The sequence below is a fragment of the Chiloscyllium plagiosum genome, unplaced genomic scaffold (genome assembly GCF_037043375.1).
Source record: "Chiloscyllium plagiosum isolate Xiang-an unplaced genomic scaffold, Cpla_swu_hap1 HiC_scaffold_5, whole genome shotgun sequence".
Taxonomy (NCBI): Eukaryota; Metazoa; Chordata; class Chondrichthyes; order Orectolobiformes; family Hemiscylliidae; genus Chiloscyllium; species Chiloscyllium plagiosum.
The window spans coordinates 111,786,267-111,812,228 of NW_028270143.1; the positions used below are offsets into that span (position 1 = coordinate 111,786,267).

The 25,962-nt window shown below is 43.7% G+C and overlaps 1 protein-coding gene across 3 annotated transcripts; it reads right to left on the bottom strand.

Moving 5' to 3' along the window:
- Positions 1–25,648, bottom strand: insig1 (insulin induced gene 1). 3 transcript variants are annotated; one of them, XM_043690718.2, is made up of 6 exons: positions 25,456–25,638; positions 24,584–24,968; positions 21,011–21,135; positions 16,284–16,450; positions 14,335–14,434; positions 1–1,054 (listed from the first exon to the last, which is right to left on the bottom strand). In XM_043690718.2, the coding sequence occupies exons 2-6, from the start codon at positions 24,909–24,911 to the stop codon at positions 1,001–1,003; spliced, it is 774 nt and encodes a 257-aa protein (XP_043546653.1). In that variant the 5' UTR covers positions 24,912–24,968; positions 25,456–25,638; the 3' UTR covers positions 1–1,000. The 3 variants fall into 3 exon arrangements, with proteins under 3 accessions (XP_043546653.1, XP_043546654.1, XP_087843693.1); XM_043690719.2 differs by having other exon boundaries at positions 24,584–24,971; XM_087987567.1 differs by lacking the exon at positions 14,335–14,434 and having other exon boundaries at positions 25,456–25,648.
- Positions 25,649–25,962: the final 314 nt, after the last annotated feature.

Here is a 25,962-nt window from a genome sequence, read left to right on the forward strand (position 1 = left end):
TTTGACAATTACTGTACATTTTTTATTGGGAACAGTGAAAGGAGAAAAAGAAAACTCAAACACATTTAAACTTAATGTGTACATTTTGTTTACAAAAATCAGGTAAATTATCTTATCGACATGTGAGAAAGTGAGCTGATTGGTTCATATCGGAAACACTAACACTGCAAAAACCAAACAAAATAAAATCACTTCACTCTCGCAGCAGAGACAGATCCAGACTGACGAAGCCCAAAGCAATGGAAGTATTCTGTCACTGACTTATTGCACAGCATTGGTCAAGTGGAAAAGCGCAGCTTCACTGTGTGACTATCTCAATATAGGTTCAAGTGGAGATTTCGAGCTCGAGGGAGAGAGAGTTCACTTCCTTCTGTTCAGCACTATGTACATCCCTTAGGATTATATATCTCCACTGTACAAATACACACTGTGACACAGCAGCTAAACTCTGATGAACATTATCATCACTCGCAGGGACTGAATAACAGGCTGGAGGGGAAAAAAAAAGACAGAACATCTCTTTGTTTCCATTCTATCACCATGCTACACAAAGAGAATGGCCCCCTCCATCCCTTCCCCAACACACACATACACCTGTATGTTGTACAAATGAATCAAAGATAGGAAATTAAATAGGGTACAATTATACAACGAGACTCAGGTACGGTGAACATTGCACTTTCATCAAGCAGATCTAATACTTGCTACTTAGGTCTGCTCTAGCAACAGAGTAATGGCATTGCAGTTCATACACAGACTAAATGATTACACTTAGAAGACCTGGTATGTACAGGTTGCAACAGAAATATCTTCAATGTTGAGAAACAAATGAATTGTACAAAGGCAATCACAGATTGCAAAATTTTCCCTTTTATGAATATCATGCAGTAATCACATCTTCCACCATATATAGCACCTACTCATCTCCCTGGTGTATTTCTGTGCACTCCCACACGAAGTTATCTACATTGGCACCGTTATCACTCCTCATGGCTAACACTCAATCCTTGTGCATCTTCTCAAGGCAATCCTTGTGTGCAATTTCAGAAACTCCCTATGAAAACAGAAAAAGGGCAAATCAGGATAAAAACACCACACACAGATTTCCACATGAGGTTAGACAGGCATTTAGCATTTCAAAACAAATATTAGGAAAAAAATGTACAGTGGGTGTTAAACTGAGAAACAGATTAGATGATTCAGGTGTGGCTCCCTTCTTCACATCTGGCCATTCTTGTATTTGACGGCCTATTCCTATCAATTTTCTGACTTTGCAATTTATAATTTGACACTAATAATGACATAGAATTTACATTGATAAATAGGTCATTCAACCTAACTAGTGTTTATATCCCAAACAAGTCTCCTTCACTTTATTGACTTCATCTCATCCCCTGAAAAGAATTCTTCAATCATTTTCTCTCTTGCAACATTCTGCTGAAATGTGGAAAAGAAAATAAAAGACTTGGATTTACGTAGCACCTTTCATGACCACTTGCCATCAAACCACCAGATTCGCCAGGGTAATTAAGAATGGATGACAATTGCTGGCCTACTTAGCCAATGACTCTACAGCTGAGACAAGGCAGACTTAGGAAGGCACATGGTGTTAGATTTGTTAAAAATAATTATTTTTATATTCAGAAATTTGAAAATTGGTAATATGAATCATTAAATGTAAGATGAAGAGTGGGAGTTGCAAATCTGAAATATAAACATTTTGCCTTCAGACTGAAGATTTATCTTTTTAGATAAGTCATACAGCACTGGAACAGACCCTTCAGCCCAACTTGTCCATACTGACCAGATTCCCTTCACTGAACTGGTCAGGTTTGCTTGCATTTGGCCCATATCCCTCTCAACCTTTCCTATCCATGTATCTGTCCAAATGCCTTTTAAATGGTGTAATTGTACTCAACTGTATCACTTCCTCTGGCAGCTCGTTCCATACACGCATCACTCTCTGTGCGAAAACGTTGCCCCTCAGGTCCCTTTTAAATCTTATCCCTCTAATCTTAAATATATGCTCTCTAGTCTTGAACTCCCCTACTCTGGGGAAAAGACCTTAGCAATTCACCTTATCTATGCCCTCATGATTTTACAAACCTCTATAAGGTCACCCTGATTATTTCTTCTGAGCAGTACTTAAAAAAAAATCACGGGAAAATATCTGTCCTACATCTTTAGGGAGGCAGCTTGCATGGTGTGATTCATTCATTCAGTTGTCGAGACTAGAAACCCTGGAATACAATCGTCAAAACTCTCCCTCTGTTTTTCTCCCTTATAAAACCCATAACTTTGACTTATCTGCCTGACTGTCACCTTGTATGCCTTAGTGTCAACCATTGATGAATACTGCTGCTGTAAATCACCATGGGACATTTTAGTTGTTATATAAATAAAAGTGTGAATCCAATATAGGATCCTGTGATTAAAATTGTTACAGAATGCGAAAGCAGAAATACAGAAGACTATTTCCTTTTATGACAACGACTAAAAACAAGGGATACTTTTTCATCTGTGGCTCAGTTGGTTAGGTCTCTCACTCCAAAGACCTGAGCTCAGAAATCGAAGGTGTCACTCCAGTATGTACTGAGGGAGAGCTGCACTGTTTAGATGTGCCAGCTTTTGGATAGGAGGTTAAACTGACATCCCCAGCTGTCTCTCAGAAGGACGTAAAAACATCTTTGGGGATTGCTCCCCCGTGTCTTCAACCAACATCAGAAAGAACAGATTGCCAGGTCATCATTTCATTGTTGTGCATGGAAGCTGGCTTTGTGTAAACTGGGAAAAGGGGCAGGGTCATTAGAGGAGATTGCATTTTCTATTATGACAGCAACTACACACAAGTATTTTATTGGTTGGAAGGTGATGAAATGAGATCATGATAAGCTGCTGTATAAATGTAGGTTTTTAAGAGGGAAATCAGTAAGCCCTTTTGCAATCAAAGAAAAACTGCAATGTGGAATTCTCTGACTGTGCATGCTGGGATTATAAGTTTTCAAGACTCCAGTATGTTCACTTGCTTTGCTAACCCTGGTAAAAACAATGACTGCAGATGCTGGAAACCAGATTCTGGATTAGTGGTGCTGGAAGAGCACAGCAGTTCAGGCAGCATCCGAGGAGCTTCGAAATCGACGTTTCGGGCAAAAGCCCTTCATCAGGAATAAAGGCAGTGAGCCTGAAGCGTGGAGAGATAGGCTAGAGGAGGGTGGGGGTGGGGAGAAAGTAGCATAGAGTACAATGGGTGAGTGGGGTCAGGGAGGAGAGGGTGGAGTGGATAGGTGGAAAAGGAGATAGGCAGGTAGGACAAGTCCGGACAAGTCATGGGGACAGTGCTGAGCTGGAAGTTTGGAACTAGGGTGAGGTGGGGAAAGGGGAAATGAGGAAACTGTTGAAGTCCACATTGATGCCCTGGAGTTGAAGTGTTCCGAGGCGGAAGATGAGGTGTTCTTCCTCCAGGCGTCTGGTGGTGAGGGAGCGGCGGTGAAGGAGGCCCAGGACCTCCATGTCCTTGGCAGAGTGGGAGGGGGAGTTGAAATGTTGGGCCACGGGGCGGTGTGGTTGATTGGTGCGGGTGTCCTGGAGATGTTCCCTAAAGTGCTCTGCTAGGAGGCGCCCAGTCTCCCCAATGTAGAGGAGACCGCATCGGAAGCAACGGATACAATAAATGATATTAGTGGCTGTGCAAGTAAAACTTTGATGGATGTGGAAGGCTCCTTTAGGGCCTTGGATAGAGGTGAGGGAGGAGATGTGGGCACAGGTTTTGCAGTTCCTGCGGTGGCAGGGGAAGGTGCCAGGATGGGAGGGTGGGTTGTAGAGGGGCGTGGACTTGACCAGGTAGTCACGGAGGGAACTTTGCGGAAGGCGGAAAGGGGTGGGGAGGGAAATATATCCCTGGTGGTGGGGTCTGTTTGGAGGTGGCGGAAATGTTGGCGGATGATTTGGTTTATGCGAAGGTTGGTAGGGTGGAAGGTGAGCACCAGGGGCGTTCTGTCCTTATTACGGTTGGAGGGGTGGGGTCTGAGGGCGGACGTGCGGGATGTGGACGAGATGCGTTGGAGGGCATCTTTAACCACGTGGGAAGGGAAATTGTGGTCTCTAAAGGAGGAGGCCATCTGGTGTGTTCTGTGGTGGAACTGGTCCTCCTGGGAGCAGATACGGCGGAGGCGGAGGAATTGGGAATACGGGATGGCATTTTTGCAAGAGGTAGGGTGGGAAGAGGTGTAACCCAGGTAGCTGTGGGAGTTGGTGGGTTCCACCTATCCACTCCACCCTCTCCTCCCTGACCTATCACCTTCATTCCCTCCCCCACTCACCCATTGTACTCTATGCTACTTTCTCCCCACCCCACCCTCCTCTCGCTTATCTCTCCACGCTTCAGGCTCACTGCCTTTATTCCTGATGAAGGGCTTTTGCCCGAAACGTCGATTTCGCTGCTCCTTGGATGCTGCCTGAATTGCCAATCCTGAGGGCCTGACAAAGGCAGCTCAATGACATTCCAGTAGATTGTGCAGGTCTGGTGGGGGTGGTGGGGTTTGGGTAACTGGCCTTTTGCTGTACAACAGCATAAACTCGCTGACCAAATCAAGTAATGGTTAGAACCACAAAAGGTAGAATGGAGAGGAATGGGTGGATAGACTGCTCTAATATTGCTCTGTTGCTGTTATTATTTTTTCAAACTTTATTTGTAACTTTCACAATCCGTATGTAATATTTACCTTCCAGGAATAAATCTTGTCTTGCCTATACAGGGATATAAGTATGACAGACTTTTAAAAATGGACTCAGAGGGTCGGTGAGATGGCTGCCAAGTGGCCAACTGATTTTTGAAAACTAAAGACTCTTCAAAACGTAGACCAAACACAGGGACAATAAATCCTGGACTCCCTGACCCTTGGTCTGCTCGAGTATCGAAGGAGAGTTGTCAGGACTGGTTACGAATAATGAAGTTCGAAGCTTTCCTATCTACTATTGTCTGTATCAATGGTCTTTGGCTGCCTTATTGAATGTACTTCATAACTACGAAAGATGATCAATTCGATCCCGCTCTGTATCCATGATCATATGATTAAAATGCCACTGACTATGAAATCTTTTCATTATAAAACCTGTCTGCTACAAGACACTTCATAAAAACAGCATTAACAAGATGCTGAAACAAGCCTGTAACACATTCTTACTTTTCTAGAAATGCGAGAGCTAAAGACCTCTAACAGCCTTCTTGAACGAGTTTCCAAAATCTCTTGAGTTTGCTTGTACAGAAATTGGACCTCCAGTTACAACCTCTATGAGTGGTTGCCTACAAGAACAAAGTGGCTCCTTAGATTCTGACCTTAGCCATGTGAACTTGACTGGATTTCAGGATGGAAGAGCTCCTTCTTCAATTCAACTCCTACAGAAATGTGAACTGATAACTATTGTGTGATCTTAGGTCCTTTCTCTTTTAGGTGTTCAATGCAGTTATAAACCATTCCATTTTACCGGGAATGGGGACGATGAAAAAATAAAACTAATATAGTTATGTGGAGACAATATACAAGCTGGGGTTACATTTTCTGGAATTATGATCGTCACGGAGTGATTTGATTGAAATTTAAAAGATATTGAGGAACAGATAATTTTTCCCAATCCACCCCATTTCCATTAATTCATGAATCTTTAGGCTGAGTGGTGGGGTAGAGTACAAATTCAGGAGTAAAATGAGGCAACACATCTTTGAGTAAACGATCTTGGAGGTTTGACACTTTTCAGTAAATGACAATTGGTGTTCGATCAAATGTTAATTTTAAAACAGAGATGGACAAGTTTAGGTTAGACCTAGGTATTGAGGGATCTGGGGCAAAAGTTATGGGATACAGTCACAGACTGGCCATGAGAATGGTTTCATCAAGGGGAGGTCACGCCTGACAAATCTGCTTGAATTATCTGAGGAAATAACGAGCAGGTTAGACGAAGGATAGCCAATGAATGTTATCGACATGAACTTCTAGAAGACATTTGACAAGGTGCCACACAGGAGGCTACTGAGTAAGATAAGGGCCCATGGTGTCAGAGGCAAGGTGCCAGCATGGATAGAAGCTTGGCTTCTATAAGAATGAGGATCAAAGGGTCCTTCTCAGGATGGCAGCCAGTGGCAAGTGGTGTTCCGCAAGTCTCAATGTTGGGAGCACAACTTTTCACTTTATACATTAATGATCTAGAAGAAGGAACTGAGGCTGTTCTGGCTATGTTTGCAGGCAATGCAAAGGTAAGTAGAGGGACAGGTAGCATGTGGAGGTAGGGAGGCTGCAGAAGGACTTGGACAGGTTAGGAGATTGGGCGAAGAAATGGCAGAGGGAGTACAATGTGGGAAAGTGTGAGGTCATGCACTTTGGTACAAAGAATAGAGGCATGAACTATTTTCTAAATGGGGATAAAATTTATAAGTCTGAAGCGTAAAGAGACTTGGGAGTTCTAGTCCAGGATTCTCTCAAGGTAAACTTGCAGGTTGAGTCAGTAGTTCGGAAGGCAAATGCAATGATGGCATTTATTTTGACAGGACTTGAACATAAAAGCAGTGATGTACTCCTGAGGATATACAAGGCTCTGGTCAGACCACATTTGGAGCATTGTGTGCAATTTGGATTCCATATCACAGAAAGAATGTACTGGCCCTGGAGCATGTTCAGAGGAGGTTCATGAGAATGGTCCCAGGAATGAAAACCTTGACATATGAGGAATGTTGCGGATTCTGGGTTTATACTCAATGAAGTTTAGAAGGATGAGGGGGATCTAATTGTAACTTACAGAATACTGAATGGCTTGGACAGAGTAGATGTTGGAAAGATGTTTCCATTGGTAGGAGAGACTACGACCTGAGAGCACAGCCTCAGAGTAAAGGGAAGACCTTTTAGAATAGAGATAAGGAAAAACTTCTTCACCCAGAGAGTGGTAAATCTCTGGAATTCATTGCCACAGAAGGCTGTGGAGGCCAGGTCATTGAGTATATTTAAGACTGAGATAGATAGGTTCCTGAGAATCAAGGGTTATGAGGAGAAAGTGGGAGAATAGGGATGAGAAACTTGTCAGCCATGATTGAATGACAGAGAGACTTGATGGGTTGAATAGCCTAATTTCTGCTCCTATGTCTTATGGAGAATGGGAGAAAAGGTCAAAGGACTATGTGCTCTCCCAAGCAGCATGATGGCTCAGTGATTATGACTGCTTTTCACAGTGTCAGAGTCTTGAGTTTAATTCCACCCTGGGGTAACTGTCTGTGTGGAGTTGGCATATTCTCCCTGTGAATGTGTGGGTTTCTGCCCACAGTCCAAAGATGACCAGGTTAGGTGGATAGGCCACGGGAAATGCAGGGTTTCAGGAATAGGGTAGGGGGGTAGGTCTGGGAGGGGGGAATTCTACTTTTCGGAGGATTGGTGGATACTTGATGGGCCGAATGGCCTGCTTCTATTCTATGATTCTTTGCGCATTGTAATCTCCAGTTGCAGTGAATTATTGAATCATTGTACAAGGCCAAAGAAATCCATGAAGCTCATGAATTTGACAAGCAGTCATGTTCCATTTCAAGACTAAGGGGGCATATTTTTAAGGTGAGAGGAGAGATATTTTAAAAAATCATGAAAGGCAATTTTTTTTCACACAGAGGGTAGTTTGTGTGTTGGATGAACTTCCTGAAGAGATGGTGGATGTAGCTACAATTACAACATTTAAAAGACATTTGGATAGATACGTGAACAGGAGAGGTTTGGAGAGATATTGTCCAGGAGCAGGCAGTTGGGACTAGTTTTAGTTTGGTATTATGGTTGGCATGGACTGGTTGGATCGAAGGGTCTGTTTTTGTGCTATACGACTCAACATCTGTTTTGAAATTTTATTTCTGAGGCTTGCTTTCGTGATTGAAAGTAAAATAGAAAAGTATTTGCTTTGGATGATTTAACAATTGCTGCACTTCGCAAGTTTCACAAGGGCAGGCAGGAACTCTGATACAGTGCCTTTGACAAACGTCATCTAAAAATATATTGTGCGGTTGTCAGCAGGTTTATTTCAAACCTTCATTGGGTTGGTTGCAGTGAAATGTGTGTGCCTTAAATTAAGGATTTGACTTAAACAAATCAAACATCTATTTAAACAAGATGGTGGCACAGTGGTTAGCACTGCTGCCTCACAGCGCCGGAGACCCGGGTTCAATTCCTGCCTCAGGCGACTGACTGTGTGGAATTTGCACGTTCTCCCCGTGTCTGCGTGGGTTTCCTCCGGGTGCTCCGGTTTCCTCCCACAGTCCAAAGATGTGCAGGGTCAGGTGAATTGGCCATGCTAAATTGCCCGTAGTGTTAGGTAAGGGGTAAATGTAGGGGTATGGGTGGGTTGTGCTTCGGCGGGTCGGTGTGAACTTGTTGGGCCGAAGGGCCAGTTTCCACACTGTAATGTAATGTAATCTAATCTAAAAGACTGAGAATCAGCTTAACATGACTTAATGTTAGGGCCTTGAGTAGTGATGTAGAGCAGAGGGACCTAGGGGTTCAGGTACACTGTTCTTTTAAGTTTACTTCACATATAGACAGGTTGGTTAAAAAGGCTTTTGGCATCCATTGCTCAGACCTTTGAGTAAAGGAGTTGGGAAATCATGTTGAGGTTATACAGGACAGTGATGAGGCTTTTTCTGGAATACTGTGTCCAGTTCAGTTCACCCAGTTATAGGAAGAATATTATTAAGCTGGAGAGGCGTCAGAAGAGATTTACCAAAATGTTGCCGGGAATGGAAAGTTTGAGTTATAAAGAAAGGCTGGGACTTTTTAACTCTAGCGGAGGAGGTTGAGAGACAACCTGATAGAAGTTTATAAAATAATGAGAGGCATAGATAGAGTTAATGGTAAGTTGTCTTGTCCTAGGATGGGGATTTAAAGCCTGGGGCACATTTTTAAGGGGAAATGGAGAGAGATTTAAAAAGACATGAGAGAAGCTTTTTTACACAGAGGGTGGTTTGCATGTGGAATGAACCTCCTGAGGAGGTGGTGACTGTGGGTACAATTAAAACATTTAGATAAATACATGGGAAAGAAAGGTCTGGAGGGATATAGTCCAGGAGCAGGCAGGTGGGACTAGTTTAGTTTGGGATTTTGTTCAGCATGGACTGGTTGAACCGAAGAGTCTGTTTTCGTGGTGTACGACTCTGAGAGTCAGCTGATAACCTGAGGTGGTCTTTGGAATAAAGTCACAGGAGACTCTTTCCCTGAGTAAGAGTTCGGAGTGGGTCAGTTAGGAGCACTCTTGCTTCTGAGTCATGAGGTTGTGGGTTCCAGTCCCACTCTAAGAGTTAAGCTCAAAATAATGCTTCACTAACTTTATGATAACGGGCTTTGAACCAAAGCTTTATTTACGCTCCTTAGGTGAGTATAAAAGATTTATGACATGATTTTTGCGGAAGAGCAAAGTTATTTCCTCCGCGATCAATCCCAATAAATGAAAAAGCTATCCATCAAACATCTCATTGATTTCTTAGAGATTATGTTTTCCACTTATTGGCTGCCACATTCTTTGCATTGCAATAATCACCACTTTAGCACTGCTGCCTCACAGCGTCAGGGACCCGTGTTTGATTCCAGCCTCGGGCGACTGTCTGTGTGGATTTTGCACGTTCTCCCCGTGTCTGCATGGGTTTCCTCTGGATGCTCCGGTTTCCTCCCACAGTCCAAAGTTGTGCAGGTTAGGTGAATTGGCCAAAGCTAAATTGCCCAGTGTTAGATGCATTAGTGAGGGGTAGGGGAATGGGTCTGGGTGTGTTACGTTTTGGAGGGTTGTTGTGGACTTGTTGGGTCGAAGGGCCTGTTTCCATTCTGTAGGGAATCTAATCTAAAACTACTAACCTCAACTGTACAGCAATTTGAGACATCCTGAAATTACAAGGAGTGCTGTGTAGTGCAAGTGGTTCTCAAAAAAAACCTAAAGATATTCCCTAGCATCACAAAAGCACAATGCTTAAGGAATGATTCCACAGATTTTGGTTGCTTCGCTCCGTTCAAACATTTGTAAGAATGTAACCACAGTAAGGAATCGTGCCAGACATTCCGCAGCAGATTCCCTGCAACTTTCTGATCTGATACTGATAAGCATCAGTACACCAAGGCGATAATCAGTCTTTGTGGGGAAACTTTATTCCTCTTGTCCCACAAGGCACATTTTACCAATTCTATACAATTACCATCTTGTCTTTTAAGTCCTCTCTTAGTTGCTTCATTTCATATCCAGCTGAATATATACTTGAAAAAATAACTTTGCAAGACTATGAAAAGAAGGCGGGTAAGTGGAGACTAATTGGACAATTCTTTCAAAGGACAAGTACAGACAGGATGGGCTGAATGGCCTGGTTTTATAGAACCATAGAACACCTAGAGTGTGGAAACAGGTCATTTGGCCCAACAAGTCCAGATTGACCCTCCAAAGAGTATCCTCCCATCCAGTTAAGCTATAACCCTACATTTCCTATGACTAGTGCATCTACTCAACACTTCCCTGAACACAATGGGCAATTTAGCATGGCCAATGCACCTAACCTCCACATCTTTGGACTGTGGGAGGAAACCCACGCAGAAATAGAGAGAACGTGCAATCCCCACACAGACAGTCACCTGAGGCTAGAATCGAACCTGGAACCCTGGCGCTGTGAGGCATCAGTGCTAACCACTGTTCCACCCTATACTGGAAGGCTTGATGAAGTTGGAGCTCAGCCCTTGTTGGCTCATTTCCACCTTGTCACTAGCGATTAAAGTTCCCAGATATCCAACACTAGGCAACATGGTGGTTTTAGAAAGCCAATTTTGAAAAGGATTTGTGATACTTTTCAAGGAAGATTAACACAGAGCAGCGAAGCAGATACTACAGGTGGGCTGCCCCCTCTGCCCGAGTAAATGGGGAAACCAAAAATATACAGAATAGCCAGGACTGACACAGTTGCTGGTTGTTTACATTCCTTGCTGGGCACATTATACTTTTGACATAGCCCCTTCCAAGCTGCTCCTTATATCGTAGCGCTGCCTTGTTTATATGACATCACTGTCAGCCAAGTTACGGCAGGTAATGGTGACAATAATGCAACATAAAGACAGCATCACATTGAAGAGGAACTCTGCGGCAGTACACAACATTCAAAATGTACATAGGATCATGGGGACTTAGCTTCACAGAGATATACAGCGCGGAAACAAACTCTTTGGCACAACTTGTCTATGCCGCCAAGATATCCTAAAATTAAGGTAATCCCATTTGCCAGCATTTGGCCCATGTCCCTCTAAACCCTTCCTATTCATATATCCATCCGGATGGCCTTTAAATGCTGTAATTGTACCACCCTCTGCGTGAAAATGTTACCCTTTAGGTCCCTTTTAAACCTTTCCTCTCTCACCTTAAAAGCCACCCTGCTGTGAGCTCCCCATACAGGTTTCTTCAAGGGAAGCTGTGAATCTCACTGTTTGTTTATTTCTCTTAGAACTAACTCCAATTTCCAGAGATACTTGAAACTAACAGCAGATGCAGTCAGCTATGAAGGTTCACGGCCTGGTCAGACAGCTGTGCAGGTTCATGGCTCCCACGGGTTACCTGCTTGCTCTCTCTTCCTCATTTTTTAAAGTGCCGTTGTTTTGATGTCTTTTTTGTCCTAAGTTCCAAACAATGCAACAGCTTGTAAAACAAAGTTAAAAATCATACAACACCAGGTTATAGTCCAACAGGTTTAATTGAAAGCACTAGCTTTCAGAGTGCTGCTCCTTCTGATGAAGGGGCGGAGCTCCGAAAGCTAATGCTTCCAACTAAACCTGTTGGACTATAACCTGGTGTTATGTGATTTTTAACTTTGTACACCCCAGTCCAACACTGGCATCTCCAAATTATAGCTTGTAAAACAGTAAATTACAGTCCCAAAAAATTTGAGGAAATTCACTCAAACACTGAAAATACCTAAAAAAAAAAAACAGCTCTTACAAACACAATTTTTTCCCATCCTCCATCTTGGAATGGGAGGCCATTCAGCCCCTTGTGCCCTACAATTAGATCATGGCTAACCTTTTGTCCTAACCCTATTTATTTGTCACGGTTCTGTAAGGCTTAGTACTTCTGCCAAACAGGAACAATCAATAACAAGTTGTACTTCGAGAGGGTGTGGTGTTTCAGCCATGGCTCAGTGGAGACTCACAATCTGACTCAAGTCTCACACCAGAGCTTGAACACAAAATTCAATACTGATGCTACAATGCAGCACCAAGTGTTGCATCATAGGGGGTGCTGTCTTGCAGGTGAGAGAGGCCCTATCTACCTGCTTGGGTGAGTGTGAATGATCTATCAGGAGACACCAGAGGGGCTTGGATTGTTTTCTTTGGAACACAGAAGGCTGAGGGGGGAAGACATGATTGAGGTGTATAAGGATTATGAGGGGCATGAACAGAGTAAATAAACAGCAGCTCTTCCCCTTGGTTGGGGGGGTCAATCATAGTTTTAGAGAGCATAGATTTAGAGTAAAGGGCAGGAGATTCAGAGAATATTTGGGAAAAAACACTTTCACTTCGTGGGTGGTGGGCATCTGAAATGCCTGGCAAGGTAGTGGAGGCTGGAAACCTTACAACATTTAAAAAAAAATCTGGCTAAGTACTTCAAATATCATAACATTCAAGGATATGGGACGACAAGTGCAGGAAATTGGGATTAGCACACTTTTAGTGGCAGGTATGGCAGTGCAGACCCGATAGGCCAAAGGGTCTTTTCTGCACTGTAGGAATCTATGAAATTGAAGTCCCGGGGAGTTATCCCTAAGTGTTGTAGTGTTAATTATCCCTCAACCAAATCACCAAAACCAGATTATCTGGTCAATATTTTGTTGCTGGTCATGGGATTCTGCTGTGTGAAAATATTTTCCATTACAATAGAGACAGCACTTTGTAGATGGAGATAGAGAGATTATTAATGAGGATGGGGATTAAACCTTGAGAAGGCAGGAGACTAGAGATGAGAAACATCAGTCTGTGAGAAGATTTGTAGCTCGGGTACTCGTTGTCGTGGTTCTGTTCGCCAAGCTGGGAATTTGTGTTGCAGACGTTTCGTCCCCTGTCTAGGTGACATCCTCAGTGCTTGGGAGCCTCCTGTGAAGTGCTTCTGTGATCTTTCCTCCGGCATTTGTAGTGGTTTGCATCTGCCGCTTCCGGTTGTCAGCTCCAGCTGTCGGCTGCAGTGGTCGGTATATTGGGTCCAGGTCGATGTGTTTGTTGATTGAATCTGTGGGCGAGTTCCATGCCTCTAGGAATTCCCTAGCTGTTCTCTGTGTGGCTACTAAGGATAGCTGGTCGTGTCGTTTCGTGGCTAGTTGGTGTTCATGGATACGGATCGTTAGCTGTCTTCCTGTTTGTCCTATGTAGTGTTTTGTGCAGTCCTTGCATGGAATTTTGTACACTACATTGGTTTTACTCATGCTGGGTATTGTCCTTCTACCAGCCAGACTACTGCGACCACTAGGACTCATAACAGCACACAAACCAACAGCCACTCACAGACAACAACTCACCAGAACGAAGGACCCGATACCCAGCATGAGCAAAACCAATGTAGTGTACAAAATTCCATGCAAGAACTGCACAAAACACTATATAGGACAAACAGGAAGACAGCTAACGATCCGTATCCATGAACACCAACTAGCCACGAAACGACACGACCAGCTATCCTTAGTAGCCACACACGCAGATGACAAACAACATGAATTTGACTGGGACAACACTACTATTATAGGACAAGCCAAACAGAGAACAGCTAGGGAATTCCTAGAGGCATGGAACTCGTCCACAGATTCAATCAATAAGCACATCAACCTGGACCCAATATACCGACCACTGCAACAGACAGCTGGAACTGACAACCGGAAGCGGCAGATGCAAACCACTACAAAAGCCGGAGGAAAGATCACAGAAGCGCTTCACAGGAGGCTCCCAAGCACTGAGGATGTCACCTAGACAGGGGACGAAACGTCTGCAACACAAATTCCCAGCTCGGCGAACAGAACCACAACAATGAGAAACATCAGCCACGATTAAACATTGTAGCATATTCGATGGGCTGAATGGCCTAATTTGACACCAATGTCATATGGTCTAAAAGCACTCAGCTAGTTGCAAAGCACTTGGATATTTGGTAATTGTGAAGGATGCTAGATAAACACAACAGGTCTTTCTTTTCCCGGCTCTGTTAATGAAGTAAAACATTCTAAAATGCTTATCAAGAGTAAACCCGGAAAAATTGGCAACTTTAGACACTTGCACAGATGAGAATGATCAGATTCAGTTTCAAGAGACAACTTACCATGGCCAGCTGTCTTCCGATATTTCCAACAGTCACTCCTCCAGAGAAAAATATACATGGCAGCCAAGAGCGAATGTACAGGAAATCTGGTGAGGTGTACCTAGATCACCAATGAAACATACTTCCCTTATTTCCAGGCTTGATGCATGAATGTTCACAGTACTATTGATCCAGCTGATGTTTTTATCCTTCAGAGGTGAGTGATTCTGGGACCAGGTCTTCATCAATCATACAATGCACACCCACAGTCTCTGTCTCTGCACTGCACAGTGGCTGATCATAGGTCACCTCAACTTGCCAAAATTACAACAGTGCTCAGCAGCATTCTGTAAATTCCACTTTTCTCCCATGGGCTTTGGCAACAAATATCTTTAACAATCACACAACACCGGGTTACAGTCCAACAGGCTTATGTGAAAGTACAAGCTTTCAGAGCGCTGGTGTTGTGTGATTTTTAACTTTTTCCACCCCAGTCCAACACCTGTAGCACCACATCATAACAAACATCCAGGCATCTCAACTGCCAACGTCAGGGTCATCATTCTCCACGATATAGATCTATGAATGTGGGAGACATCACAGCTCTTTGCACTCAATCATAGAATCCCTTGAGTGGAATCAGGCCATTCGGCCCATTGAGTCCACACCAACCCTCTGAAGAGCATCCCACCCAAATCCAACCCCCACCTTCCCTATCCCTGTAACCCTGCATTTCCCACGGGTAATCTAACTAGACTGCACATCCCTGGACATTTTGGGCCATTTAGCAAGGCCAATCTACCTGACCTGCACATCTTTGGACTGTGGGAAGAAACCCACGCAGACACAGGGAGAATAAGCAGACTCCATCAAGACGGTCAGCCAAGGGGGAAATCGAAACTGTGTCCCTGATGCTGTGAGGCAGCAATGCTCACCACTGAACTACACCCTTCCTAAAGAGTGGGGTGGGGATATCAGGCTCACAGATAGCGACCCATACAGGAGAGAGACACTGAGAATCACAGGTTCATTGCAATGCCACCATCACCACTCTTGCTGACACAGGTAGCTCACCAGTGTTTTGCAGCCAGAATAAGGTGTTTTGGCACCTTATTCCACGGCTACGAGCTCCGTGATATATTGTCTATTGTCTACTTAGCAATTGGCTATGCCTCGCTTCTTGCATCTCTCCACGAGCATGGTTTAGCAGTCAGCATCTTCACTCCCCACAAAAGAGTGGCAACCCTGTCCACGTGGCAATGTGAAACGAGGGGGTAAAGAGAAATATCCACCTAGCTAACTGTGAAATAGTTAGACAGACTTCATGAGGTACTAATATCCAACTGCTCAGGCACTTAACAGGATTGGGCATGACATATACCAACTAATGGACGAGGAGTGGGAGGAGGGGGGAGTAGTAAGTGGATGAATTTCATAATAGATATGGGAGGAAAACATATGTGGATGTTGCAAAATAACATGACCTTCATGAAGTATTCCAAAAACAAGGTTATTTTTACAAGTAGTGATAAAAGAAACTCAAAGAAAACTGAATTACTATTGTACAAAACCTCACGGACCTTTGTGATATCATAACTTCCAACAAATGAGCCCCAGGATGGTTGAAAGCGTATCGTTGCAGTATTGATCAGGTTCAACACAGCACCAGAACGGAATCCAAATGCCAACCTTGGCTGATTTTCACATTTGGGATCCCCGGTGCTTTTCCTCCACTTTGAACACCACATTTAAGGGGAAGAAATTTAAATATTTTCTTACAGAGGTGCTTTTGGTACTTTCCAAGACCGTTCTCCTAGGTCGATAACAATCAGGGAGATATCTGTAAATTCCATGTTGACACTTATTAAATTTATAAATATTCCTATCATCCAATTCTGGTCGGGCTAGAGGGTGTGACTGGAAGTAGGATCATGCAAGTTAAAATTATAAATCAAACGTTTTGCACTTACTGGTAAACGCCATTATACACCAACAGTTGAGTGACCAAGGTTGCTACAAAGGCTATTGTAAGGCCAAGTCCAAATCCACTTCGAGAGCGATCAAATGTCCACCACAGACCCAGTGAGAGGGCTGCCAGGGTCAAAGACAATTGCATGTTATTGGCAAAATCCAATTTCTGGTTAAACAAGTGTTAAGGAAAGAACCCAAGTGACCTTCAATTATAAAATACAACAGATCCATAAGGCACTTAATAATGCATAACACCTGCACCAAAATGCAGTTGAATTCTTCAGCCTTATGTGCATGAATCTGACAATAAGTTAAAAGTCCTGAATTCAATCAAATGATTCCTCTGATGACATAAAGTGCATAATCTGAGACATGCAATGGAACTACAAATGTTGAAGAAATGGAGCTATACTTGGTGAGAATAAGACGCAGTTTTTGTCTATTACAATGAGTAAATTCTCAGAGATTGCAATTTTTACTTTTGCTTACGGTATAAATCTATGGCTGTTTTGGCATTCTTCTACCACAATGTTTTTTTTGTTACCTTTAAGGTAAGGTTCACTCCAACATAAAACCTTGCTGACAATTCAGTACAGTCGTGAATGGGTTGGATGTGCCTTCATCCAGATGTGGGATTAAACCTGTCTGACCTTTCTGGTGAATTTAAAAAGATCCCATCACACTATTTAACAAAGAATGGGCTGCTAGGCCCTGGTGTCATTCATTATATTTATCTCTCAATAAACATTGCCAAAAAAAGACTATTTGGTTTTTGTCATATTATTGAATGTGTGGGAGCTTGGTCAATATAATTTGCTGTGTTTCTCAAATTTCAACAATGACTACACTTCAAAGGTACCTCAAAGACTATTTACGTAGGCGCTATGAAAATGCAATTCACTCTTTCACTCATTTTCTGTGTTTTCGTGTTATACACAAAAACTTTTTGTGGATTGATTTCTGATCCACCCCTTTATCATTGTCCCTGACAGTATTAAGCTACAATACTTTGCCCTTATGTAGGCATCAGAGAGTTGGTGGGACAGATTTGTATGTGAGGCTGACCAATACAATACTCGGACCATGAGTGTGAAGTAAGAAGGACAAGTTCAAATCAGTGCCTTAGTTTTACAAAGATAATGGGGTTTAAAGCCAGACATTGAACATTAAATGATGGAAAAGAGCTTAATCAATTAAACAAAAATCAAACTTAGGTCCTGAAGGGCAAATGGTAAGTCAAATCATGCCTTAAATTAAAATGAAATAAATGATGGAATTTGGAGAGTCCAACATGAAGACCAGGTTACGACTAGCAAACTGTTGAGTTCCAAATACAAATGAGAGAAGATGGAGGTGGAACTGGTGAGTCACTAGGAGATCAGGATTAGCTGAACTGTCTTCCCTTCCAGATGGTGACTCTTCACATTTTGTTTGTCAGGGGGAAAAAAGAATCTGTGCTCATTTAAAAAACAATTTTTTTTTTTAAACATTGAAGATTGGTAATTACGACTGAATTTGTTGGAATCACCTCTCCTGTGTTTAAACAAAGTACGCACTATTAATGACATAACAAGAACCTGACTGATGGTAGTGGAACAGATCTGGATGCCACTATCATTTGATGATGTAACTAAATTAATAGCAATTCATAGTGCACAACACTGCATTATTATTTTAGCATTTTCTGGAATTCAAAGGAACAAAGCAGTTTTACAACCGCATTAAAATAAAACAAAGAACAGCAATGCTGGGCATCTGAAACAAACAAAAACAGGAAGTGCTGGAGATATTCAGCAGCTGCTGTAGAGAGGAAACAGAACTCATGTTTTGAGTCCTGTGACCCATTTGTTCTGATGATGCCACGTGCTTGCAAAGGGTCTCAGAAAGGCCAACTTTTTTTCCTCAGCCAAGGTTCTCTGCTACATTGGTCGACAGGGTTCTTAGCTGTGTCTGACCCTTTTCCCTCACTTCTGCTCTCACCTCTTCTCCTCCCTCCCATAACAACAGAGGCCCCTGGTCCTCAATTTCCACCCAATAGTCTCTGCGTTCAAAAGATCATTTGCCACCAGTTCTGCTACCTCCAGCAGGATGTCACCATCAGACACATATTCCCATCCCTTCTCTTGTTAGCATTCTACAAAGTTCTCTCCCTCTGGGACACTCCACCTCCACTCCCAACACTTCCACTTACCCCCATGGGCAGCTTCCCCTGCAACTTCAGAAAGTGCAATACTTGCTTGTTTACCTCCTCCCTATCCAAGGCTCCAGACACACTTTCCAGGTGAAGCAGCAAATTACCTGCACCTAACTCAACCTAGTCAACTCCATTCAGCAGTCAAAATGGGATTTCCTCCACAATAGGCAGACAAAACGCTGACTGGCTGACCACTTTGCAGAATACATGCGTCCGTCCACAAAATGAGCCTGAGCCTCCAGTTGCCTGACATGTTATCATACCACTGCGTTCCCATGCCATGTTTATCACCTCCCTCCATGTCTATCAACCACCTCCATACCTCTGGTCCTATATTGATACAAGTTTCTTTCAGCACAATCAACCCCTATAACAACTGCGCATAAGCCTTGGTATTACCTATCCAGTTTCTCTTCTTTCCTGGCTTACTATCAACAATCCCTTTGTCTGCCTATCTCTTCTGTCCCTCCAGGCGCCCTTGCCACCCATCCAATCACTCCTTCTCTCTGCCATCTTCTCCCATCATCAGCATAAATACCATCTTTCCCTCGCTGCTATCAGTTCTGGAGATGGGTAGCTGGACTCAAAACCGATAACTGATTTCTCTCCACAGATGTGGCTAGGCATGTTGAGTTTCTCCAACAATTTCTGTTTTTTTGTTTGTCACAATAATAATCTGAAGTTATTGTGCCTTTACCATAGTTGCAAGGGTGCAGTAAAGAACTTACATTTATACAGAGTCTTTCATGCTGTCTCAAAACATTTTACAGCCAAAACCTAAATATATCAGATAAGGGCAATAACTAGTTAGTCTGTTTAATATTTTTTAAGTTAAATTAAATTTCTTAGTTAATCTTTCACCAAGCTCTGGGTCATCCAGCTAAATATTGCCTTACATGGCTCAGTGCCAAGTTCTGATTGAGAAAAAGGTTTTGAAGTGCCTTTTGATGTTTTTCTACAGTAAAGACATTGCGTAACTATAAGTTATTGTTGGTGGAGAGATCAATGCTGGACCAAATACTAACTGCTTCCCTCTCTGAGAACAGTTCCAATGGATTCTTTGCCTCCTAAAGAAATAGGATCCTCAAAATGGCGGCACAGTGGTTAGCACTGCTGCTTCACAGCGCCTGAGGCGCAGGCTCAATTCTCGCCTCAGGCGACTGACTGTGTGGAGTTTGCACATTCGCCCCGTGTCTGCGTGGGTTTCCTCTGGGTGCTCCAGTTTCCTCCCACAGTCCAAAGATGTGCAGGTCAGGTGAATTGGCCATGTTAAATTGCCCATAGTGTTAAGTGAAGGGTTAAATGTAGGGGTATGGGCGAGTTGCACTTCGACGGGTTTGTATGGACTTATTGGGTTGAAGGGCCTGTTTCCACACTGTAAGTAATCTAAAAAAAAATAAAACAAGGGACTGTGGATGTTGGGGATCTGAAACAAACAAAAACAGAAACTCAGGAGCTCTGGCAGCACCCACAGAGAGAAAGCACAGTTAATGTTTCGAGTCCAGTGACCTTTCTTCAGAGCATCAAGTTCTGAAGTCACGGCACCCCGAAACGTTAACTGTCTTCTCTCCATAGATGCTGCCAGATCTGCTGAGTTGAAACTTTGGGTTTTGTACAAATCAGGACTAAGACACAAGAAAAACTCAGAAATAAAAAGGACACCAATTTGTACAGTATTTATATAGTGTCCTGTTTTCCAGTCAGTTGCTTACAGCCAGTCCTGGTAAGTACAGGATGATAAAGTATAACTTTTAATCTCTTTTTAGCAATGTTTCAGTCTGGTACCAACAAACAATTTTTGATGTTTCAGTTAGTGATTTCAGTTAGATATTCTCCTCATGTTAAATAATGGTCATTGACAAATTATAAAGTTCATCTTTTGCACTGTGTTTCTTGACATGTAGGGCTGATAGTTCTTTCACAGGTAAGCACACCTTACCCTCAACCACTTTGACCTCCATGTTAGCAAGTTGTAATGATTAGATTAGATTAGATTCCATTCCCTCGAGTGTGGAAACAGGCCATTCGGCCCAACAAGTCCACACCAACCCTCCGAAGAGCAATCCACCCAGACCCATTCCCCTACATTTACCCCTGACTAATGTAGTTAACATTACGGGCAATTTACAATGGCCAATTCACCTGACCTGCACATGTTTGGGCTATGGGAGGAAACCGGGGAACCCGGAGGAAACCCACATAGACACGGGGAGAATGTGCAAACTCCACACAGACAGTTGCCCGAGGCTGGAATTGAACCTGGGACCCTGGTGCTGAGGCAGCAGTGCTAACCACTGAGCCACCGTGCTGCCTCCCTGTTCTGTCAGGGGCAAAAGAGAGATAGAACTTCCTTCTCAATTGACTTTCTGTCCTTTTAAAAATTAAGACACTGCCTTACACTAAAAAAGTAGCAATAAATATTCATTTGGCAGTTCCACAAAAATATTAACATTAATTTGGAGGGGGGGGGGGGGGGGGGGGGCTAAGCAAATAAACTGCTGGAATTTGTCCCATTAACGATTGGAAGGATACAGCACTCGCGTGGTTGATGCCAACGAAGACTGCTACACATCTCATAACACTTGCCCACTCTCTTTTGAACTTGTGAGGCTCTCCAAGGTGGCTGTCAATGCAGGGATACAGCAGACCTACCACAGCTGAAGGAAGATTAGATGTTAAAACAGTTGCAACAGTAAACGTCATGCAGAAGGACATTCATTAAAGCTTGCTGTCATGAATTTCTTAAAATGCTTACAGATTTGTGGAAGGTAAAATATTTACCTTTCACTACATGAATAGGATAAAAATTGTCAATATTTGAGTTTGTTAAAATGTTACTAACAGGGAAACAAAAAACAAAAAATAAATGCAAGGGATGAGCAATTTAATAATCATTATCAGGCAGAAAAGGCTACTGTTTAGGGATAAGCTTTTCTCTCCAAATGTTAATTGATTTGCATGCTAATTATGTAACTCAATCATTTTCCATTCCTCTCTAGAAAATAGAAGAATTATAACAATCAACTTCAATATACTATGTCACTGCTGAGCTCAACTAATGACATTGAGCAACAAGTTACATCTGTAAGCTCAACAGAACGCTGAATCAGAGATGTGCCATTAAGCCATTGAATGAGATATGACTGTGGGTAGTGTTTGACGAACAGTGTTCACCCTCATAAAAACACAACCCATTTTTCCAAACATTGTTTCCAAATGACAGGACTGAGAACAGTCACCAAGATGCATACAGTTCACTGAAATAAAATAAAGAACTGGGATGGTGAAGATCTAAAACAGAAGCTGCTGTAGAACCCCAACAGCTCTGGCAGCTTCTGTGGAGAGAAACCAAGGCTAACATTTCCAGTCCAGTGACCCTTCTTCAGGAGTTGACTCTACTTTCTCTCCACAGATGCTGCCAAACTTGCTGAGCTTCTCCAGCAAGTTTCTGTTCCTTGTTGCACGAAGTTTCCCATCGACCAGAAGTAGTCACACCAGAAACTCCAAAGGTCGATCATGTGAGCTGTACAGGCCTGAGGTAGTGAAAGGTATTATATGAAATGCAAATCTTTTCTGGCCACCTTTCAGGAGTACTCTCCTTGCTACTGCGCTGAGAGATTGGGCTGAACCTTTTTTAAAAGCAGCTTGAATGTAACATCAGTGAAATAGGAGGGAAAACACACAATGTCAATAAGTTGAGCACTCAGCAGTATTGCAAACTCCTGAGACAGCCTCCGTTTCCTGCCACCTCATTTCCTTGTTTTCATTCTGCTTTTTATTTTAAAAAGCCAAGTGGCATGTTGCACATAGCAACCAATCAGAAACATGCGATCCAGCTCACCAGTTGCAAGCTGAGCCAATCAGAAAGCGGTTCTACACAGCAAGGCCCCACCCCCTTCAACTCTGTTGCAGTTTTATGCAAATCCAACGACACGTGGCGCGAAAAACCTCCCTCAGGAATGGGTCACAAATATCATATTCGACAATAAATTAACTGAGTTAAAAGCTCTGGCATTTTCCCTCCTCCCACCGTTTTTTAAAACTTCAACTTGTCTTATTTCGTTGCCATTTCAAGGCATGGAAACTGACAATACTTTTATCATTTCTGAAAGAAGAACTGACTTCCTCTTTTAAAAATGCCCTTATTTTGTGCGCGGGGAGATTTGTGTGTTGCAGAGGAGCTTGGGGATTGATCGAATTAAACCACATTTTAGATGCTAGGAGTTGCTTCCACTTCACTGCAAGTTTCACCCCAAAGTTGAGATCCATTTCTGAAAGTATCGAGGGTTTAAAGTGTCACAACACAAAAAGATTGATACATTGCCGCGTTTGGAGAGAGAAAAGAATTGAACTACGAGCAATGAGAAACACACATCCTTGCAGTCGAACACAGATGTGTACCTGTTCAAGATTTAATAAGTTATTGATGTATGGGTTTAACTGCTGTAGCTTAAAAATGTGTTGCTGGAAAAGCGCACCAGGTCAGGCTGCATCAAAGGAGCAGGAGAATCAACGAATCAGACATAAGCCCTTCTTCAGGAATGAGAAGGGTGTCCCAAGCAGGCTAAGATAAAAGGTAGGGAGGAGGGACTTGAGGGAGGGGCGTTGGGAATACATAGGTGGGAGGAGGTTAAGATGAGGGTGATAGGCCAGAGAGGGGGTGGGGGCGGAGAGGTCAGGAAGAAGATTGCAGGTCAAGAAGGCGGTGCTGAGTCTGAGGGTTGGGACTGAGATAAGGTGGGGGGGAGGGGAAATGAGGAAGCTGGAGAAATCTGCATTCATCCCTTGTGATTGAAGGGTTCCTAGACGGAAGATCAGGCGCTCTTCCTCCAGGTGTCGTGTTGCCATGGTCTGGCGATGGAGGAGGCCAAGGACCTGCATGTCCTTGGCGGAGTGGGAGGGGGAGTTAAAGTGTTCAGCCACGGGGCAGTTGGGTTGGTTTGTGCGGGTGTCCCAGAGGTGTTCTCTGAAACGTTCCACAAGTAGGCGGCCTGTCTCCGCAATGTATAGGAGGTCACATCGGGTGCAGCGGATGTAGTAAATAATGTGTGTGGAGGTGCAGGTGAATTTCTGACGGATATGAAAGGATCCCTTGGGGCCTTGGAGGGAAGTAAGGGGGGAGGTGTGGGCGCAAGTTTTGCATTTCTTGCGGTTGTAGGGGAAGGTGCCGGGAGTGGAGGTTGGGTTGGTGGGGGGTGTGGACCTGACGAGGGAGTCGCGGATGGAGTGGTCTTTCCAGAACGCTAATAGGGGTGGGGAGGGAAATATATCCTCAGTGGTGGGGTCTGTTTGGAGGTGGCGGAAATGACAAAGGATGATACGATGTATCTGCAGGTTGGTGGGGTGGTAGGTGAGGACCAGTGGGGTTCTGTCCTGGTGGCGATTGGAGGGGCAGGGTTCAAGGGCGGAGGAGCGGGAAGTGGAGGAGAGCATCGTCCTTTGCGGTCTTTGAAGAAGGAGGCCATCTGGGTTGTTCGGTTTTGGAATTGGTCCTCCTGGGAGCAGATGCGGCGAAGGAATTGGGAATATGGGATGGCGTTTTTACAGGGGGCAGGGTGGGAGGAGGTGAAATCTAGGTAGCTGTGGGAGTCAGTCGGTTTATAGTAAACGTCCGTGTTGAGTTGGTCATCCGAGATAGAAATGGGGAGGTCTAGGAAGGGGAGGGAGGAGTCTGAGACGGTCCAGGTAAATTTGAGGTTGGGGTGGAAGGTGTTAGTAAAGTGGATGAACTGTTCAACCTCCTCGTGTAACTGCTTTAGTATTTACAACTCATTAAATTACCAGGTTTGGTGACAGATGTCCAATGCAAGAACACAGTAGGATTGGCATGGTTTTTTTTTTAAAGACTGAAAACGTCTATTGAGACTTCCAAAACATTTGTATTCCAAATTCAAGCCTCGTTGTTGTTTCAATAATACAAGAGGTAATAAAATATTCTTTTTAAAATAAAATAATAATTTAAGATAGGTCTTGTTGATATTTAAAGTGCGCCCTTTGATTGAATGGAAGTCAAAATCTGCCGCACGTCATTCTCTTGAACAACTTTGTAGCATCAAACTGTAATGGGCCTAAACTGCACGGCCCTCCCGGTACCCCTGTGCTTACCTGCTGCTGTGCCACAACAAGGTGGCACCCACCAGGCCGAAGAGAAGATTGTGGCGATGACCTCTTCGGGGAACAGGGTGACGTGCCTCTGGATCTGCAGCAGGTTCAACACCAGGGCCAGAAAGACTCCCACAGTGAAAAGCACCAAGCCCCGCCGCAGTAAGTTCATGGTGTGCCCGCTGACCAGGGAGCAGTAGGCACTGCCCAGGATCGAGCTGACGATGGTCATCATTTCGTGGACCTTTGTCACCAGCAGCGCGCCGTTGCTTTCAGACGGATGTACCCGGGTGCAACTGCACGACCAACAAGTTTCTTCAATCCTTGACATTTGGTACTGGGGGGCAAGTAGCAGGAATTACATTAAATTGGCGGCGCCTCCACGGCCCTGCTGGGGTGAAGAGCAAACGGAAAGTGTATTATGAAATGACTTCATTCGAGTGACACTAAAACTCATCTTGTCCAAGTCCCAAACTTTTGTGAAATTATGGACATAGCAACACCAATAAATACTAACACTACGATATCCCAAGTGCCCAGCCAATGTGAATGGCAGCGGAATTGTAAGTGAAGATGATCTCAAGAGTTAATGGCAAAGAAACAGGCTTGATCTGTTAGTTTCGCTTTCCATACTAACGATTATCTCTGCCAGGATTCTGGCCTTAAACATAAGGAGAGCTGGCCGTACAATTAGGAACCTGAACAGAGAAAGGAATATTTACGGGCAAAAACATCCTGTCGCCCCGGACACAAAATAAATACCTATTGTACTTCTCAAAGCCACACCGGGTTACAGTATAACCAACTCACTGAAAAGAAAACAATAAATCTCGTTGCAGTGAAATCTCGCCCGATAAGCAAATGCAAGACCTTACCGTCCAGTTTTGTGTAGCCCCAAATATGAAAGCACCATTAAATGCCAGCCTTCTGTAAAAATGAAGGGCAACTTTGTGCAAGCGACGCTTTGCAGGTTGTCAGTTGCTTTACATTGTATGTGTGGAATCATTAGCTCACATCCTGCAATGGGACTATTCATACGGCGCAGGCAGGCAAGCGGTCAAAACAATCTGTCTGGTGAGACGACTGGAGCCAATCGCAGTCTGAACGGCCCATATGACGTTCAGGGCACACCATTCAGTGCACCGTCCCTTTCCAGAGAAAGAGGAAGAGGAGGACAAAGCACACCCTCCCGTCACAGCATCATGAGATGCACGACCATCTACCCTTTACACGTCCGCCCCCTCCCTCTCCTCCCGCATGAAGGTTGATAATAAAACCGAGGTGCAAAGTGGTGACACAGAGATTATTTGACAGGGTGAGGTGACCTTGTGTGAATTACAGACAGGAGAAAGTGAGGACAGCAGATGCTGGAGATCGGAGCT